Source organism: Colletotrichum jinshuiense, chromosome 7, assembly GCF_051148585.1.
Source record: "Colletotrichum jinshuiense chromosome 7, complete sequence".
NCBI lineage: Eukaryota > Fungi > Ascomycota > Sordariomycetes > Glomerellales > Glomerellaceae > Colletotrichum > Colletotrichum jinshuiense.
Window position 1 is genome coordinate 22,599 of NC_139314.1, and position 19,477 is coordinate 42,075.

The following is a 19,477-nucleotide window of genomic DNA, read 5'->3' on the forward strand; positions in this document are numbered from 1 at the left end:
GAGACAGTTCTGCTAGTAAATCATTACTTCAATCAACAACTATGCCCACTATATTCGGACAAGCCAAGAGCGACGTGGTATCAAAGAGATATTGAAACAAATGAACCCAAGACCCCTAGAGACACCCCTCTATAATAAACCCTTCATCCTCAGAAGGTCTGCAAGAGTTTGACACCGTAAACAACTTTCACACTCCAGTGTATCCGTGGACGAATTGTTAGGTCATGGATTGGATATCATATATCTGAATAATGACCGGGTTTTGAAACGGGGAGTCTTGTTCGTAAATAATTACTTAATGGCTTTCTGTCTGTGGTCCAGTATATTTTCTAGAAGTTGTCAGCTCATATAAGAGGCTATTTGGGTCGGTTATAGTGCTTACCTTTTGGCTCCTGCAAACCAAAAGCACAAGGAGAACATCGCAATCAAGACCGAGATGACAATAGCGTAGTTCATGTTCTCAGCAGTGACAGGATATGTAGGTGGGAAAAAAAGGATAATGCTGATGAAGACAGTCCACACAATGGCAATAATGTTTATGGGCTTCTGCCAACGACCCAACTGGAACGGGCCCTTCGCGATAGGATAAGTCTTGTCGTAATACACCCTTGCTGCAATCACAGCTATGTACGACAGATCCATAGCAGGTGCGGTTACTCCGAAGATCCCGTTTATAGTTTGCGCGTTACCAAGAGCGATAAGGTTAAGAAGGCAGCAGACGATTACAACGGCCCAAACGCTGTACAAAGGCGTCTTGGTGACCATATTCATTGATCGAAGAGTTCTAGGCCGAGAAGGTTAGTAATTTCGATACCACACTATTGATTCAGATATTCTAACTTACCCCGATAATGGCAATGCCTTGTCTCTAGCCAGAGCAAAACAGGTGCGTGTGTCAGACAGCATGGCCGAGACCCCAGTAAAAAATTGGACAAGTATTACCCAAGACCACATCGCCAGGCCTCCGGATCTCCCAGCTGCATTGAGGAAGACTTGTGCAGCAGGGTTTGCCATCGGCGAAGAGAGAAGGGAAGTCATGTCACGAGCCCCGAAGCCCAAAGCCACTGTCAACAACCAGCCAAAGGCGCCCGAGATAAGGACGGCCTGGAAGATAGCTACCGGCGCACTGATTGCCGGATTATGGATTTCTTCAGAGAGATGAGCGCTAGACATGTTAGCAAAGCTCATGCTATCGCTTTCGATTTTCCGCGGCAGATGTTAGTTGGCAACTCACGTGGCGTCAAGATCAGTCATCGTCCAAGCCACTGAAAGGTATCCAATCAAGTATGAAAATCCCTTGCTGTTCCAGCCAGAGCCATCTACAACCTCGCCGAAAACCTCGGAAGGTGATAGTTTGTCTGGGGTAAGCACGAATAGCACAATTGAAATGGCTACTGTTCCTAGAATATTTATTGGTGCGAACCAGCGAATCATCTGACTTAGATTCCGTGAAGGAAACGAACAGAGTAATCCTTGGGCACAGAGTACGGCGATACTTACACCGACTGTCATCTGCGCACTCCTAGGGCGAATCAGCACTTAGATTGATCGCGAAACATGGAAGCTTCTCACGGTGAATAAGAAAATGTACCATCATCCGTCAGGGAGGCCATCGAAACGGCGGCAAGAATCTGCAGGCTGTCGTTAGAATATCTGGTCACGTCACGGACATAACAACATACCATCTGTGCAACAGAGTAGCCAATACTAGCTACACCCGCAGTTTGGCCCAAGAAGTTTGACCAGCCAATGATCCATGCGGCCAGCGGCACTTTATCCGGGGGGAATACCTGCTTCGTAACGTAATAGACGCCGCCTGAGGTTGGGTATGCCGAAACCAACTCCCCAATGGATAGTCCGAGACATAGAGAGAAAAATACTCCAGAAATCCACGCCCAAGTAGCTGTGGTGGGGCCACCAGCAGCAAGAGGCGCCGACCAAGTTGCCGGGACTGAGCCAAGCACACCCATGATGGAGATGGCGTACGACAACGTACTCCATCTGGTAAATTCGCGTCGAAATTCCTGCTTATAACCGAGGCTCTGCAGTTGGCCAACATCACAATCGACGATGTGGCCGGCTTCAACCGACTGTTTATCCGAAGAGACTGAATTCATGGTTGTCTTGCTCTGGTCATTGCTGGGGGGTTCCGCCATGATGATACAAAAATGGTGGCTAAGTGTTTCGATTTCTCTGTAAAGCTCTGTTTATCAACATCCTCGGGACTGCATATTTAAAGCGCGCAATGTGCCGAAATTGGGTGGCTGTATTTGGTATGCTCTGGAAGGGTCGTCATCAGCAATGCGAGATGACACTCATTCGCACTTGCAGCGGCTTCTACCAATCCTGGTAAGCTGATAACCACCAAGCAATGTCTTCAAAGATACGCAGTCAATGCGACTGGCATCCTCGCTGAAGCTTCAAACCTTCACGTCACCAGTAGTGCAATTGTTGCTCAGGCCGATGATAAGACTAGGTTAACGATAACGGCTTTAAGATGCACAATTCTGGACTAGTGTCGGCAGCGTCGTTACGCGCGCTTCGCCACGATGGACGGCATCTGCCTTTAACCGACCCTGGACGTTAAGGCGCTATTATCCGTCACGCGCCACTGTGACAGAAAGGGGGGATGGGGCCACCAACGATAGTTTGCACTGGGCAGCTGGGTTGCTCCGATGTATTGAAAAGACCTCGAGGTTGAGATAATGTTAACGAATATGGACACGCCGTAGAGTAAGGAGATTTGCATGATATTGGTGCAAAATGCTGATACCCACGCCGATTATCTGGTCTTCCATGACTGCATTTGTTATCTGGATCGTATTCAAATTGGTCCGTCGGGAAAAAACAACATCCCACCAACAAGAAAATGGATTTGATTACAGCAAGGTCGTTATCCATGGGATTGAGAAATTCGATGTTGCCAACACGCGGCCTCGGCCGTATCGCCCCTGGAAGGCGGGCAGATTCGTATTGAACATGGGCATTCGGAAAGCCGCACAGGAAGATTGGCTAGACTTGGACGACAGATACTGGGTTGAGCAAGACCTTCGAAAGCATCTCTTGGAAACCCAACATGAGGAGGTGACACAAGTCCTTCCCGGTTCAGAATTGGCATGTGCCGAGACGCTAGAGATGGTCGTTTCGTTTCTCACGCGAAGATTTCCCCGCCTCTTTTATCACCCCAAGGGCAAAACAGACTACATTCACAATGCCCTGACAGACAAAACGTTCAGGATCAAATCTCCATTTGACATTCCTCCTTTGGAGGTCGCGGCTCAACTCGCTATGGAAGACTTGAACATTTTGATCCAAGGCTTCGGGCCAGACTCGCAGCAACACTATTTGTGAGTCACGTTCCTGGTGCAAACTCCGCAAGGGGGAGCTAACACATAGAAGATCAGCCAGTTTCACCATGGCCCCCGCTGGCTGGCATCTTCGTGAAAGGATTGGGTGGCCGCTATATAAGATACATGGTCCAGTTCCGCTCTGGGAAGAGAAGATCAGAAAATCTGTCGAAAAGTAAGTTAACTGGCAATTATTTGGCAAAAGTAGCTAGTACTTACACAAGCATAGGGCTTTCATCAGAATGAAGGCAGAAGATTTAGTCCAACGGAATAACTTCTTCTTGCAGGTCACCGACACGATGTTTCAGCAGGAACCCTTTGCAGCAGAGCTGCAGGAGCCGCCAAAAGTTGAAGACATACGAATTCGCCATGAGAGGCAAACCCTTAGAAGGTTGCCCAAATCCAGAGCAATTCTGTTTACGGTTCGTACGTATCTATTGCCATTGGGCGAACTAGCCGAAGAACCGGAAAGCATTAGAAATCTATTGGGTGCTATCCAAGAAATGCACCCAGATATGGCAAGATATAAAGGCCGCCAAGTCTGGGGTCAGGTAGTAGAGGACTGGTGCAAGTCCCAACTTGACCGACACGGAATTGATTTTTGTCAGCCTAACGAGCTCGATGGTTGAACAACAGCTCCCAAGCTAGTTGCAAATAGAGTAACAAAGTGGAGCAGTCAAGGCTTCCAGAGGTGATTGTGGTTCTCGGCGACAACTCAGTGCTGTGGTTACCCATTTTCACAACAGAAATAGCCGAAATAGCGAAGGGTTTTCAATACAAGATGGGGTATTTAAAGAGCTTCTCAAGAGCTTCTCGTGATATCCGGGAGAAAAGCTGATCTTCGGATGGAATTAGCCAGGTACTAAAGCTGACATAATCCACACCGGAAACCTCCAACGTACACCTTAAATTTCCATTCCCAAAACACCACAACCTCACCATGTTCGACAGAAACTTATATTATTTTATTACGACTTTCCACTTACTACGAATTTAAAGCCATAATTCTCTTGCAGTATCGTATACAACTTCCGCCCAGGTAGCGGAATCAACGATAATGATAAAGTGGTTGGGCCATTCGGGGTGAATTTGGGTAGGTATGTGGGGGTACCCCGCAAATAACTACACTAGTTCATCTTAAGGCTCAAGCTGGCATTGGTGCGATAAGGTTGTGGAGTTTTATTAGTGTGAAGGTAATGGTTAAGCTTGGGTTACAAGGATCTGATATCTTCGTTATCACATACCGGAGCCTCCCTACATCACGCTCTGGGAGCAAGTCGCCTCTCCTGTATTGCGGATGGTTTGTCTGTTGGGCTCTCACTGTGACCCCATGAAATAACGAAATAACGATCGCAACCGATGCGCCGCCCACCATCATAGCTGTGGCACTTGCTTAAATCAGTCGTGTCTAGTGTTTTGATCATGGCGAGACCGAGTCGATGCGAACGACCAGTGATACCCCTCTTGAGGGAGGGGGGCTAGCTTCTCGCCAGACTAAACCCTCAGTTTTTAACTAGTCCATGTGGATGCCAGGCTGATGCCAGGTTCATACCCACCATCTGCAGCCCAATCAATGGGCTAAAGCGCTATCTCAGCAGGTTTCGCGGTCATGCTAGAAACAGACCCACTTCACGCACAGAGGAAATAGATAACGGCGCCAATACATAAAGTCAGCGCGGGTTGCTAGTCCCCAAGAAAATCAACACGGTTTAAAGTTTTCGACATTTTACGGTGTCTCGGAGAATCTCCGACTTCCGCTTCAAGTGCATTTCCTTAAGATCACATAGTTAATCTCGTAACCATATTGTCCTTCTGTACAATTTTGTTCCCAGCTGATCATGCCGGAAGCTGGTCCAGTCACGTCTCAGGCTAAACGTTCGCGAACAGGATGCTTCACTTGCAGACGTCGGAGAAAGAAGTGCGACGAGACCAAGCCAAGCTGTACGCTCCATTTTTGGATTCGGTAGACCAATCCCGTCTTGCTAATTAGTATAGGTCTTGGGTGCCAAAGAAGCGGGTATATATGCGAAGGGTACCCTTTGATAACACGATATCAAGCAAGCAGAGCCAGGCAATCAAAAAGTCCACCCAACCCCTTCAACGATGGGTCAATCCCCTCGCCGATCAGTACCTTGGATCCAGCGGCAAACTCTCAGGTCATGCCATATACGCTGATGAATATGATGGACTGGCTACCTGTCAATGAGGTCACATCCGCGATGCCTGAATACCTCCTGAACGCAGAACCACTAGATACATACCAGGATCCACCTAGCAAATCACCGACTCCCGAAGAGCCTTCAAGAATGCCTGCAGAGAACGAAGACATTGGAAGCATCGAATGCCGCCCAGCCACGACTTCAGAGCCGAGGAGACGTGCGCAGATCCCTCGAACTCTGCCATTTCTCATCAACGGGGTCGATACAGCCACGGATCGGCTCTTCTTCATGCACTTCGTGAACGTTACATCTCGAGTCCTAACAATTTGTATGGATGACCAAAATCCTCTGTTGACGACAATTCTTCCTCGCAGCCTTCAGGACTCCATGATACAGAAGGCGATCTTGTTGCTTGGCTCTTCGAATCTCCAGAAATTGAGCCCAGACTCTAGCCCGTGGAATATACTTGACAAAGAAAAGTTGCTCCAGGAAACCGAAAATGCACAAGTTGACCGCATTTCGTTCCTGAGGTCTCAAGATGTACAATTCAACAGGATCGAGATGGAGTCAGTCTTGTGCTGCACACTTCTGTTATGTCTGTATGAGATCTCTGAAGGCACTGGCGACGTAGCCTGGCGCGTGCGGTTGGATGTTGCCAAAGAATTAATATGGAATACCCTCAGCCTCCAGAGACCTCCGGGGTCGCCTCAAATCGACGATTTCCTGCTCGAATTTTTCATCTACCACGACATCCTCGCAGCTGTAACGGATGAGGCTAGAACGCCTACACTGGCCACCCAAACTGTGACGTGTCTGAGCTCAGAACCGCTCTCCAGACCATATATGATTGGTGTTGATGATGGACTTTTCGATCTGATCGCCAGAGTGGCCGCATTACGTTCCAATAAATGCCCGACACCTGACATCTGTACAGCCTTAGCCATTTGGGAAGACTTGAACGACTGGAAGCCGAGCACTGAAGACTGTGACAAAAAGTTGGGGTACTCTGCATACTTGCATGCTCTCTATATCTGGATCTACTCTATCATGTATCCCTCCAACATCTCAGATGAGAAGGTGAGGGCAGCCACCAGAGCAGGATTGGAAGACATGGACGGTATAACGAACTCGGGAGTCCAAGCAGTCTTGCTATTTCCCGCATTCGTGTTTGGATTCGCATGCATCAGACAGGAGGAAAGGCAAATTTGTTCAACACAGTTCGAAAAGCTGAGCAAGTTCAGTGGAATGGGGAATGTGAAACTCGCGTATGACCTAGTCCAATCGAGCTGGGCAGAGTATGATAACGGCATGCAAAACACTTGGGATTGGGTAGACCACATGGCAAGACACGGAATTAGTCTACCAGTCACTTGAATCCTTGTAATATAATGTGGCGATCACAGTTGCAGCGGAGCAGCTGTAGAAATGTGTGGTTGAATACAGAAAGTCTAGATACAATAGATCGGTAGGCATATATACCCCTGGCAAGTGGGTGCAACACGAAGCCGGCCGGGGCGAAGTCGGCTCGCGGCATATAACTAACACTAAAGTTTTGCACACTTTGTTGACTCTGAGCAGCTCCTTGTGTCACTTGAAATATCCCCGCTCGAATTCCGGATCAGCACCGATCTGTTAAACTCCTGGCTAGTTCAATGTCAGTCCCTACCCAAGTCCGTGAGAACGGTCGGAGAAAACTTACGTTGACGGTGGCACGTCAATAGAAGGGTTCTTCGTAAAGAAATTAGCAGGCTTGAAGGCGACCTTCACAATTTCAGCTGGCCTGGAAAGTTATTAGCAGACGAAACACGCCCTGAGAGGAAGGGAATGGATATTACTCACATGACGGGGAAGTCCTCTGCTCGAGGTACATGTTGCAGACCAAATTGCACCCAAACTACGATATCTTCCTCGGTGATATCATCATTTCTGGCTGCCCACTTCCTCACTCCTGTAGTTTGCTTATTCTGGTTGGTATACTGCCCACCCGCAAACAACTCTTGCTCCCGGTATTTGGTTACATAAACGGCATGGTCGCCGAAGTCGGCGCGTTTGAAATGAAAGCTGTCCTCATCCGCTAGAAGAGGCTGCACTGGCGGAATATGGAGCTTGTATGCGACGTTCTTCCCGTTTACCGGATTTTTCTTTCGAGGATTGTCGATGAGGAAGACTCTATTCTTCTTCGAATCAAGATCATAACCTCCTGAGTAACCCAGTACCGTTCGTTGGCTGATGTAGCCGTTTCCGTGGGGGTTAGTGGCAGGGTCCCGAGGCATTGGGCTAGCCTCTTCGTAAAGGAGCCTGTTCTTCTGGTCGCCATCCAACTCAGGGTCGACCCTGAGCGAGAGAATGTGTTGGTGGTAGGCTGCAAGAACTCCATCATGAACCACAGTGCCCCAAGGCACTTCAACTCCCGGATCTATCGGCTGTGTAGATAGGATTCCAGTAGCTCGAACTTCATATTCCATCTGTCCAGCCTGGTCAAAGACAAAGGCCAAGATGTATTCATAGTTCGAAACAGTGATGATAGATTGGATCACAAGCTCTCTTCGACGGACCACGGCAGCCCTGTTGGTCCTGTAGTTGGTATGTTTCCACAGCAGCCCAGCATCTTGTTCGTGGATGCATATCGCATTCCGCTTCCATGTTGGCCGGCCGTTATGATCTGCAATTAGACCATCCTTGTAGGCAATAGCGCCCAAACAGTCGCAACCCAACTTGAGGTCGTTGGCCATTATACCAGCACCAGTATCGCCGAGATCGAAAGCCTGTTTCTTGTGGAATGGTGGACGAGGGTCACCATAAGGAACCGTCATGTCGCTAAGCGAGACTCGGTAGAATAGGGGTCTTCCGTCGTAAGAAACCTGGTGCAAAACCATGCCTTCGCGGAAGTTAAAGGTCAGTCGCATTTTCCATTTCTGCCATTCTATGACATCTCCGTCGATGGAGAAGGATGGCCCATTTGGTTGTATGACGACCAACTCTTTCAAGTCTTTCCTGAGATCATTTGCCTCGGGGATGTATTCATTTGGCGCGACGGCTCTCCAAGGCTCAGTAGGACGCGTCTCGAATCCAGGGCCGGTGGGAAGGTACTCGATCCGAGTAACCTTCATGGTGACCGTGTCAAACACGGGAGAGAAGCTCAGTGGTAAGGCATAATGGTTGCAATCCTTCTCATCAGAGTTGCTAGGATCCCGCAAGTACATGTAGCACTGATACTGGCGAACATGATCTGCAACACCATCGGCACCCCTGTATAGAATATCAGTATATTGCGCTATTGGGAAGATTGTGCAATACTACCATATCCATGGGTCACAGACTACGACTGCCCCAGTAGGTAACTTCAACTTTTCTATCTCTGCCTGAACTCTGGGGTCCTCGAGAGTGAGCCTTTCGACTTCAAGGACCTCTTCATCATCGACTTGTCCATGGAAACCGGCTGAAACCTCTGTGTGTGTCTCAATGGAATCTGCTGTGAGATCGGCTACTACTTCGAACAACTTCGGAGTTCCGACTAAATAGTAGTTTACCCACGCCTTCCTTGCTGGCAAGTAGTCCGCTGGCGCCTTGAGGTACTCACAGAACTCATTCTTTCTTGGCTCGAGAAGCGAAATCCCTTTGAATCTCAGTTTTGTGCCGGCCTCATGACTACGGCGGATGAGGCTTGCAGCTTGCCGAATTTCCTCCTCAGATAGAGCAGTTAATGGATGAATTTGGTGCATCATGTCGATCGAGGCAAGTGCGAGGTTCTGGCTTCCAAAGTATGAGACGATGAGATGATTTCTCAGTCTTCCTGGCTATCACTTCCTCCATTTATTCCAAGGATATTATAGCCTTAGGACTCTCGTGCGGTCATTTTGCGCCGACTAATTGACACACGTCGAACGTTCTCGCCCCTGACACGTTTTCGCCAAGGTCTCGGTGGCGCTGGACCCATTTTTAGCGGGCCGCATGTACTAATTGTTGGCGATGCGCGCGAAGCGCCTTTTGAAATATGAAATTCGTTATCAAGTCGGACCGCAATGCTAAGTCCTAGCTTTGCGAATTTCCACAACATGGGTCTGCTTAAGCGCTCCAAGCACCTGTACCGCTGAGACTATCCCGTGACTGGTTGAGGAAATATTCATAATCTTGATTACTCAGGGATAAAATGATCACAGACATGACATTGTTATTATCTTGGCCTGAAAAATAACATCAACGGATGAGTATCATTGCTGATACCCGCAAGAGACCCTGCTTCAAACACTACAGAGTCATTCTGACAAAACCAAGCATATCAATTCTGCACTGATTTATTGGCAGCTACTTTTATTTAACTTAAAGTGAAGGCATTTACTCCTCTTTTATTTTCTCCAACATCTCAACCGTTTACGATGGCAAGAACTTCGATCCCCTTTTCGTATTACAAAAACGCGCCTGCCTCCTTTAAAATACCCTTATCTGCGGGAGACAACGCCTACACCGGCGACCTGTTCTCATCGGATAAGGTCAACCCCGATCGTCCTATTTCGGCAGGTCTCTTCCGTTTAGAGAAGGGAGAGGCACTCCACTACACTTATGAATATGACGAGATGAAAATCATCATCGAGGGAAGCTTCATAATCTCGGACGATTCGGGGCAGGAAGTCACTGCAGGCCCTGGGGACGTTTTCTTTTTTCCTGAAGGTGTCGCAATCACCTTTTCCACAAACGATTATGGATTGGCATTTTTTACTGGACAGAGGAAAACCGGTACTTTCTGAAAAGCTCGAAAAAGTTGAGCGAGTTGTTATGGGGCTCGCATTGGCAATTATATAGGTCTTGTAGCTATCAACTTAATCGATGGAAACATGATCTATTTGCTTTCAGACAGCAGAATTGAGGGCTAGATAGGGCTAGGAATATATTGCAATAAAGTTAAAACTTGTTTCATGAGGGCTACTGAATAAAAGCACGATAACGTTGAATGGTAGCCTTGACACTTGAATTAGGAGGCTGTCAATACGACACGAGAAACGAGCCGTTATGCTTGGTGCACAGGTGGACTGCGGCCCTGGTGGCAGCGTCTGGCGAGTGCTGGACGAGGGGCTCGCAGGGGGCGAACTCGAGAATGAACTGGCCGTTGATATCGCCGCGAACTGCACGGAAACGCTGGTCGTTGCCGAGTTTCTTTACAATCGTCTTGGTGGTGGCCATGATCCCGCGTTGCTGGAGGGGTTGAACCACCTTGAAAAATGAAAATGCCGTGGCTAACATAGTCCGCGGCACGCCGTCTATTTTACGGACATAGAGGATCAGTATGATTGAGCAGACGTGCGGTAGCCCAACAGCGAGGGCGCAGGCGCCAGCAAGCAGGCGCCTGTTGACCTGTACAATGAACTCCCAGGGGTAGCTCACGCCGTCGTCATTGCACTCTACTGTGTGTGCGCCAAACAGAAGCTAGAAGCCGAAGGCAGGGCTCTGAACCGACGCCTCGTCCGCCTGTTGATGCCGACCCCACTGAGCCCTGGCCAAAGCTCTAATCTTGTCGATTTTTATCGCCAATTGCCAATCACCAGAGGGACTTATGCCACAAGCCAGCCACCGGGCTAAGGCACTTCGTACTGCCGAATTCGTCGGCTGAGCTGGCCTCACCGCCCGCCGGCCCGATCCGTCGATTCTCTTTGATCCAATATACTGATTCATCAAAGAAAAGGATAACGGTGAGCACGAGCGGAGCTTGGACGAATTCAAAACGGCATATTGCACGAAACTATTGATCCAATGATAACTTTTGCGAAACGGCTCATAACAACTGTTACCTCTGTATGAAAACCATCCATGTCTCAAATCAGTCGAAATCCGGCAGTCCGGTCGCCTCAGAGACAATGAGTCTTGGCATGGACTTGAGTTTGTGCAAAGAAGAGGAAATATCCAACAGGCTCGGCGGGCTGTATACACGATATAATACACCCTGCAGTGTCCTCAGACTAATTTCCGGCTGTGACAGGGACAGGGACAGCAGAGGCAGAGGTGGTAGCAGTGACAGAAGCAGGAGCATAGTCGAAAGCAGCCGTCTCGGTCTCGTTCGTCTTCTCAGGCTTGCGGCCACAGACTCCGTAGCTGATGAAGATTAGCCATGTCCGATTTAGTAGATGTGTATAAATACTATTTGTTAACTTCAAGCTTGAGTAAAACCAGTGTATTTGTTAAAGAATTAAAAGACTAATCCCCTGTTAGAGATAACCTAAAACCACACCTGATATAAAAAAACTTGATCCTAAGTATATAGTGTTGCGATTGTATCTAAAAAGTTTATATAAATACACCAAGCTAGACCTAGGTACTTACTACCAACAGGTGTTCTATACAGTTATAAGCCATCAGTTATAATCAATCGTGGTAACGATAAGAGGGCTGACATCAGCACTAGTTGGATATCAGTTCACTATGCCAGCCTTGTAGAAAAATTAGAACATTTCTTCCCCAAAAAAACACTAAACCTAAGAAAACCTCATCTTCCCACGACAGGTCAATTGGTCTCTCACCTCACCCTCACCGTCAAAAAGTCAAACCACGCCACCTAAATGGAACAACTCATGCCCTCCTTCATCCGAGTTCAACTCGACCTAGACCAACCCTCCGACCTCATTGCCCGTTTCCCCCAGCTCGAGTCCGCTGTACTTTCCGGCGACATGACCATGTCCCCTTCTGACATTTTGCTCCTCCTCGACCGCCCCTCACCCGCCTCCATCGCCAGCTCCCTTGCCCAACTCCAATCCTCCTTCACCCCCGACAAAGCCACCCTCCTCCACCGCGCAGTGCACACACCTACAGCCCTATCCTCGGGCGAAATTGACCTCCTCCGCCGCCGCTTCTGGCCCTCCCACGAATACGACGGCTGTCAGGCGGCCTGGGCTGGGGCCCTTGCCAAACTCGAATCGGACACGTCGGAGGAACACATGGTCAGCACGGTAGAGAGGTTGCGCAGAGTGAGGGAGAAGCTGGCGGGAGAGGAGGAAAAAGCGTTTGAGGCGGCGCAGCAGGAGTGGGTTCGGCGGCTGATGTCGGGGACAAGTATGACAAAGCCGTGTTGGGGATACGCAATCTACTACGATCCTGACGCAGGAGCAGATGATGAGGATTTCCAAGTCCGCGTGAGTGCGTCACTTCAATGGGGACGCGATGTTTCGGCTGTGGCGAGGAATGTGCAGGGGAATTGGACGTTGTATAGACTGGGGTGGCCTGCAGCGGGCACTGACAAACACCAACGCGGGTTGTTCGAGAGGCTGCGGAGGGACTTCCAGACGGTTCGTGATGCACTGCCTGAGGGGATCCTTCAGAACGTCTTTCTGGTTGTAAACCGGGATTCTGTGCACTCAGTGGTGAACGGGCCGAAAGGGGGAAATGTCTGTGATGACATGTGGGTGTGGGCCGTCGATCCGGAGTATCTCAACGACAAAGAAGAGGGCCAGGACACGGTGCAAGAGCAAGAGGCAGCATACCCAGGCTACGTGCGCGTGCGACTGCAACAGGTGGTCAACAATTTCTATGTGGCGCGGCGGTCGGACGAAGGCAACATGGTGCCCCTGGAGACGCTCTGGGCATGCGCGCAGAAGAGCTACCAGCGGGCGTTTGTGTCGATGCGAGAGGAGGATTTCCAGAAGTGGGTGCCCAATCGCGATGTAGGCAGTTGTTTGAGGCAATGAGAGGCATGTGAATGAGGAAAGTAGGGTAAGAGTTGGTTACACATGGTTCGCCAGCCTAGATCTAGGTGTGATTGAACATCACACCGATGATTCAGGCTTGGATCAAATCATGAACACGCACCCCCCTTCGTTCCCACGCAATACGCATACCCCGTCCACAAACCCTGGCACTCGCCTGCATCCGTGTTCAGCGTCGGGTCCAGCTCCTCGTACAGGCACGCCAGGTCAGTGCCGGCGTTACTGGCCATGTCATAACAATACATGCCGTCCTGCTGCAAGATCCACTTGTTGCAATCGGTCGGAATTCCAGCCTGCGTCGGGCCAGGCGGTGCTGGGGCGCGGCTGCTTGTAGCCGTTGCGCTTGTTGTCTTGGTGGTTGCCGTGGCTGTTGAAGCCGAATCATGCGAGACACAGACGTAGACATCGAGCTGCAGGAACTGACAGTCGTCGCCCACTTCAGGGTTCCAAGCGTAGAAGCCGGCAAAGGTGATGGCGAAGCCGGCCAGGATGGCCACGCACGTTGTGCCGTCGTCGACCTTGTAGAAGTCGGTGCAGCCGCTCGCCATCTGGGCCTGGTGTGGCGTCGGCGTCGGCTCGGCGGACCAGGTGACGGGATAGGTGGCGACGGGGGCCACAGGGATCGAAGCCCAGTTGCTGGCCACCGTAGTGGTGCTTGCAGGCGCGTGGTACAGCGCCATGCAATCGAGCGGTTGCCCAATTCGGGTGCCGGCGGGGTCGGAGTGACGCGCCTGGGAGGTGGGGCTGGTGGGTGACGGGTTTTTTTGATTGGACAGCTCATCCCCCGCGCTCCTCCCGCACCTGGACCGCGTTCCGGGACCGCGCTATGGGAGGGCGACGATTGTAGTTGCCAGAGGCGACGGTGGGCATAAGCCTGTGATGATAGAAGTAGAGTAAGTTGTATGTGCTTTTACTTTGGTTTAATTACAGGCAAGATAGCGAGTGAGGTGTATTAATGCGATTAGACGCACATGTCTTTAAAAAGGCTTTGCTATATTTTATTTTAGCAGCAGTACACATGCGGAACTTCTTTACTTCTGCAGTGATATCCTCGAATTGTTGGAGGTAATTAGTATGCGACTTGTGCGAACAGAACGATTCACAGTGTAGCCTCGCCCTTTTATACAACTTCCGTGTCAAGATGCTAATATTTCTCAAGGGAGGGCGTTGTCGCAGGCTACATAAAATACGAGGCCATCGTTGCACCTGTTGGATTGGTAGCCGGCGGCAGCGCAGCCCGGAGGTTCCACCTTCAGGCTGCCAACACCAATATCCTCACTGTTGTTCCCACTGCCGACTTTTTCTGCGGACTATATGTTGGGTAAGTACTTTATATATCAGTACTCTATATATCAGGGTTCAAGGTGGCGCATTATAAGGTGCACTCAGACTGTTTAGGACCCCTGTTTCCCCCGCACTCTGGGGTCTGGCAGCACAGAATCGGACACAATAAACAACGGTGCAACCCTCCCTCCATGTTCCAGCCCACCTTGCTTTTTCTCTACGCGTTAGTCTTGCCTACAGCCCACCAATGAGTATTATCCGATCGCAATTTTGAGCCACAATTCCCCGTTACTTCCAGTTCAACACTACAGCTCACATCTCAGTCAAATACACCACAACCTGTGTCGCGATGGCCTCGTTTCTTCCTGGCAGCCACCCGCAATACCCGTTGGGCTACAAACCGGCAACTACGGGCTTCCATGAAACGATCAACACCCGTGTCACTGTGGACTACCCGAAATGGGGCTTTGTCGTCTACCGGGGCACCTATAGCGACGACACGCTATGGGAGAAATGCGTCGCACTGCTCAAGAGCAACGTCAACTACTGGCTACGGGTTCACAATCAAGAAGACATTCTAGGGCCTGACCTCGTGTGGACTATTATCGAAGACCGCGAAACACTCGACGGCGCGCCTAAGGAGGAGGTTCGGACGCGCTTCCGCGAGTGGGCGGCCGGCCGCTCGGTCGAGCGCGACGGGCCGGGCGCCGACGGGCCGTGGGTTGGTCAGCGGAGCCCTCGTTTCCGGTTCTGTGTCTACGTTGACCAGGCCTCCCTCGATTCCCTTGCCGCGCAGTGGATACCGCACGAGAAGTATTGGTCCCTTGAGGGCCAGGTCGCTATCATTGATGGGATACATGGGCATCACGACGAGGATATCTTGAGTCATTTCGCTACCAGTACCCCTACTCCCAGGGATGAGGATGGGGATGATGATGAGAATGAGGATGATGAATCCGAAGATGAGGAGGAGGTGTATCCGCCCATCGAGGGCAACACTTCCAAGGATGTCGGCTGGAGATATAAGGATGCCAGCTTGCTCGTCGCGTGGTATGAGGCACTTCATATACAAGGAATGGAGTGGGAGACTTGGCATCATTTCTACGAGGGGGAGCGGCCGTACCGCCCAAAGACTAACGCTGGTGCTCGAAGCGAGCCTCTTGCCATGGTTGATGTCATGCTGCAATGACGAACATGCGCGCGCACAGCTTCTGAGTTATGACGACCCCAACGGTTCACCTGGGATAAGTTGTCGGGTAACACAGCCATGGAAGCTTAAGCTGCCATACGTAGTAATCCGGCAAGCGCGTCCCTGGCCAGGAAATCAGGGGACCACATTCATTCTGTCAAAAGTGGGGAGTACAGCTAGAATAGAAGCATATCCCTGCTTACAGATAAGTTAGACAAGGGTGTGCTAGACCCAACGTCAACTATCCCGACGGCGCAACAATCTGCCACTAGGTGTTGGAGTTTTTTTATCCATTTTCGAGGTCGATCACCCTCGACATGTGGCTGGTGACCATCCGCATTAATGCCAAGGTGGGAACCTCCTTATATCTCTAAGAGCCTCCATTAGGTGGCGTGGTGCACGTCTACTTCTGGGTCTTTAGCTCCGACTTCAAATTCGGGTCTCCCCCGCCGCCGCCTCCGCTTGTGTCCCTGGGTCGTTTCTGAAAGGTTGTGTGCAAGATAAGTGAGACTTCTCCGGCAAGCGAAACACAACTGCTAGCGTCGGCGGGGCAGGATGCTGATGGTGCTGAGATTACACTCACATGTGAGAACGGACTGCTGCATCCGACCAGGAAACCAGGCCGTGAGCAGGGGAAGAAAGACGAGGCGTGGTTCGGCAAGAGCGGAAAGTTTAACTCGATGACGAAGTTCCACTTTGCTGTCACCCAGGCGGACCTCACAGAAAGGAGAAAAATACTCGTTCCCGGTCCCACTGGCCGCCTGGCGATCGAGTCGGAAAAAGAAGGGACGCGGCCTGTGTTGAAGTGAGACAATTCAGCAGTGATGGAATGGTGATTTAATCCCTGTTAATCACAGGCAAAAGCCATTCATCTTGTATATGGAGGGTTGTCTGCCCGCCTTCAGATGTCTTGGTTGGTTAAGCAATGCATACGAGTTAACCTACATTCTACCTTTTAAAAGTCTGCACATGCTAAGATGGAGGACGTACACAAGCTGATGCAGCTCGAGCTGCCGCTCAGCTCAGTCGTCACTGTCGATGTTGCGGAGCCTAGTCCCAAATTGGCCAGCCAGCAGTTTTTCCATATCCTCGTGGATGGGAAAATCAAATGTGGATGCTTTTGCCGATAATAGAGCCTGTTCAGACCTCACTCTGGGGGAAGTGTGAGTTGATGCAAAACTTCCACTCTCTCCACCCATCTCTTTCCTCGCCCATTCGGAATAGATGGAGACTAACCAACTGACTTTTCCGTGCAATAGACCGTGTATCTGCCTGTATACAGAGAGCGCTGGTCTTTGTTCCTTGATGCGCAGAAGAACCAAGACCCGGCTTGGCAGCCCCAGGGTTCCAGTAAGACGATGCCTTGGAAGGACTTTCGGGACAAGTCGGAGAAGATCGGTGACGAGATGCCGACCGCCAGTGTAAATCTTTGGGCTCAGAGGCTGCGATTCGACAAAAAAGCTTTTGACGAAGACCACAAGGGAGAGGAGAAGAAGCCGGCATACAACCCGCTCACAGGCCAGATGCCGAGGGCACTTTTGGACAGATGCGAAACGATGATTCCGGCTCTGCCCTCGGTGGGGGCGGGCGTGTGATGTCTTCTAAAGATCTGCTACTCCGTGAGAGGTCATCAAGATTTCTATTACGTAGCGGCTCTCAATTGAGAAGACAGGAAAATCTATTAGGGTAACTAGTAAGGAGGAACAAGGTTGGGAGTCTGACTTGGAGGGTGGGAAGGAGGTCCCTCGTGATAGTTCAAGTTAAATTAGTTGTTAGTAGAAGTATTTAGATATAGCCTTAGGGTTAAGAGGTAGTAAGAACTTGCCGCATTTTCTAAATGACCAAGAGGAAGCGAAGGGGAGAGATATGTTACTTTGTTGACTTGGTAGATTTTCCTCAAGTTTAGTTAAGGAAAATCCGCCTTTAGGCATTATTGAAAATAGTGTAAATACGCTTAATTTCTCTTAGTCTTAAAAGCATGAGGTTGCATCTGAATAAGTGCTGTGAATAAATTTCTTTTCTACATGATGGACGCTCTACCAACTGGTTAGAATTAAAGCCTGTTTCTTCTAGAGATTTAAAGATATTACGGAATTCTTAGACAGCTTGGTTGAAACAGACTATGTAGGGTTTATAATAGCTTCGTTAGCACAGGACTGCTAATTCTACCTGTAATAGTCGGAACGGAGAAGGCGAATTAACAGTCTATCTCTTCAGTCAAACCTTGTTGATTTACAGTATTGTAGTGGTACCAGTGAACCTGACCACGAATCTAGTGGTTACTATAAGGTTAACAACTTATTAGTGATGGTATTGCAGGATACCTATGCAGGTATTAATTCAAGCGTGAACAGAAGGTTAAAGCTAGTAATGTATTCTGCTGTGTAGAAGAGTATGTAGGTAGGTTGGCAGTAGCAGCAGTAGTGAAGACATTGCTGTTAGCGGCCTAATGGTTGGATCTCTAGGTTCCACTGCCGCAGCCGTTGCCGCGGCTGGCTGCTGCTACTGGCCGTCACCCTGTATTCTAGCTGGGTAATTTAACTGTGTCCTAATGAACTAGCTGAAATCTAAATGTTGGGGTTAAAGTGGCTAGATGCACATGACATCAACGTTAACTTATTTAGATAGCTAGATCCGTTCCAATAATGTATTAACCCTGCAGGCGCTTATACCTGCCTATTTCAGCTAGTAGGTTGGTGCTTTTTACCATCTCCTCATTAATTCTAACGTGATTTCCTAGCTGGAAAAACTGTTGGATTACGTGACTAGAATACAGGCAGGCGGTCAGCAGCAGCAAGCCGCAACAGCGGAGCCTGGAGATAACATCTTCTGGCTGACGACAGCTACGTCTACATTTCCACTGCTATTACTACCAACCTCCTACCTTTCTCTTCTAAATACCAACTTACAGCATTAAATATACCACATTGATATTTAGCGAGCTTTAGCCTGTATAAGCAATCCTGTTGTAAACAACAAAATAAAAACATTAAATAAATTGGTAAAACTTTAAAACATAGTGGAAGTAAGGCCTAGAAACTAACCTAATTAATTATAATTTAGACAGTGGTATTTCTAGAGTAAAACCGGAAATTAAAGTGGACATGTTGTTGTTTGCGTTTCTTGGCAGCTGACGGGATACAGATGCACACAATCAGTATAAATATCTATATTTATCTCATCTTGCTAGAAATTCCTACCTTTTTCAAGCCACCTCACAAATACCTCCAAAATCACCAATTATTTATTAGAAGATGCAACTAACTAAGCTTCTTGTTGGTGCGGCTATGGCTTCTCAAGCCACTGCAGTGGTACTGTATTGCTACCCAAACGATGATTATAGAGGAGTAGGCATAACGACAAACTCAAATACTTGTGAAAAATGCTGACTGCATACAGCCAAACAACTGCTCCTCTCGAGATATTGCTGAATGTAAGAATAGATGCGGTCAGCAACCGGTATGTTAGCATGTGGCAATATACTCATCACTTATCTTTAGCTAATATTTTGCTTGTAGTGTGGCGCCGGTAGCAGCAGGAATAACCCACCATTCAAAGCAGAAAATACCCAAGCGTACTATAAGTAAGTTTAACAAGTCCTTGGCTTTAAAGAATTAAGCTGATCTGAATACCTATAACTACAGCAGCGCTAATGGTGGATGCGACTGTTATTGTAACCGTTAACAAGATAAAGAGACAACCTTTACTCGACACAGGCTTGTCTATAAATATTTTATATCTTTAGGGGTGATATTTATATTAGGGTTATGCCCATGTCTTCCAATTCTTAGCAGAGTGCTACGCAGGCTA

General features: G+C 49.1%; 6 protein-coding genes across 6 annotated transcripts; 3 read left to right on the forward strand and 3 right to left on the reverse strand.

Moving 5' to 3' along the window:
- Positions 1-291: 291 nt before the first annotated feature.
- EsH8_VII_000006 (uncharacterized protein) lies at positions 292-765 on the reverse strand (the record flags this gene model as incomplete). Its single annotated transcript, XM_083270139.1, has 2 exons — positions 292-306; positions 433-765. The coding sequence occupies 2 exons, from the start codon at positions 763-765 to the stop codon at positions 292-294; spliced, it is 348 nt and encodes a 115-aa protein (XP_083127696.1).
- A 6,436-nt stretch (positions 766-7,201) lies between these two features.
- EsH8_VII_000007 (uncharacterized protein) lies at positions 7,202-8,709 on the reverse strand (the record flags this gene model as incomplete). Its single annotated transcript, XM_083270140.1, has 2 exons — positions 7,202-7,286; positions 7,346-8,709. The coding sequence occupies 2 exons, from the start codon at positions 8,707-8,709 to the stop codon at positions 7,202-7,204; spliced, it is 1,449 nt and encodes a 482-aa protein (XP_083127697.1).
- Positions 8,710-12,054: 3,345 nt separating this feature from the next.
- EsH8_VII_000008 (uncharacterized protein) lies at positions 12,055-13,176 on the forward strand (the record flags this gene model as incomplete). The annotated part of the gene is made up of 1 exon (XM_083270141.1): positions 12,055-13,176. The coding sequence occupies one exon, from the start codon at positions 12,055-12,057 to the stop codon at positions 13,174-13,176; it is 1,122 nt and encodes a 373-aa protein (XP_083127698.1).
- A 107-nt stretch (positions 13,177-13,283) lies between these two features.
- On the reverse strand, positions 13,284-13,874 carry EsH8_VII_000009 (uncharacterized protein; the record flags this gene model as incomplete). Its single annotated transcript, XM_083270142.1, has 1 exon — positions 13,284-13,874. The coding sequence occupies one exon, from the start codon at positions 13,872-13,874 to the stop codon at positions 13,284-13,286; it is 591 nt and encodes a 196-aa protein (XP_083127699.1).
- Positions 13,875-14,827: 953 nt separating this feature from the next.
- EsH8_VII_000010 (uncharacterized protein) lies at positions 14,828-15,667 on the forward strand (the record flags this gene model as incomplete). The annotated part of the gene is made up of 1 exon (XM_083270143.1): positions 14,828-15,667. One exon carries the CDS (start codon positions 14,828-14,830, stop codon positions 15,665-15,667), a length of 840 nt encoding a protein of 279 aa, XP_083127700.1.
- A 977-nt stretch (positions 15,668-16,644) lies between these two features.
- On the forward strand, positions 16,645-17,262 carry EsH8_VII_000011 (uncharacterized protein; the record flags this gene model as incomplete). The annotated part of the gene is made up of 2 exons (XM_083270144.1): positions 16,645-16,695; positions 16,927-17,262. 2 exons carry the CDS (start codon positions 16,645-16,647, stop codon positions 17,260-17,262), a joined length of 387 nt encoding a protein of 128 aa, XP_083127701.1.
- Positions 17,263-19,477: the final 2,215 nt, after the last annotated feature.